Below are 425 nucleotides of genomic sequence, written 5' to 3'. Positions count from 1 at the left end.
ATTAAATATTAATTGTGGAATGGAAAGATATAACAGCAGCAAACATAGCGACTCTCAATATACACCCAAATGACAAAACTACCCTGCAGAAACAACTGTCACAGAAAGGGGGAGATGAACAGCAACAAACACAAAACAACAGCACCAGCACAAACACCAGCACCAGCACCAGCAGCAGAAGCAACAGCATCAGCACCAACAACAGCAGCAGAAGCAACGAAAGTAGCAGCACCATTAGCAGCAGCAGCAGCAGCATCAGCAGCAGCAGTGCCAACACCAGCAGCAGAAGCAACGAAAGCAGCAGCAGAAGCAGCAGCAACAGCAGCAGCGCCAACACCAGCAGCTGAAGCAGCAAAAGCAGCAGCAGCAGCAGCAGCAGAAGCAGCAGCAGCAGCAGCAGCAGCAGCGTACCGCTTGCAAGGAGA

The 425-nt window shown here is 50.8% G+C and overlaps 1 protein-coding gene across 1 annotated transcript in view; it reads left to right on the top strand.

Moving 5' to 3' along the window:
* Positions 1-69: 69 nt before the first annotated feature.
* The window catches only part of EMH_0068090 (uncharacterized protein), a gene marked incomplete at both ends in the record, with an annotated part of 468 nt that continues 112 nt past the window's right edge, over positions 70-425 (top strand). Inside the window, one exon of the mRNA XM_013498694.1 lies at positions 70-425. Within this exon, the coding sequence (XP_013354148.1) occupies positions 70-425 (356 nt within the window).

Source organism: Eimeria mitis, genomic scaffold (assembly GCF_000499745.2).
Source record: "Eimeria mitis Houghton genomic scaffold, Emh_scaff3642, whole genome shotgun sequence".
Taxonomy (NCBI): domain Eukaryota; phylum Apicomplexa; class Conoidasida; order Eucoccidiorida; family Eimeriidae; genus Eimeria; species Eimeria mitis.
Note: the sequence above shows the minus strand (reverse complement) of the source record. Positions and strands in the feature narration are given on the sequence as shown.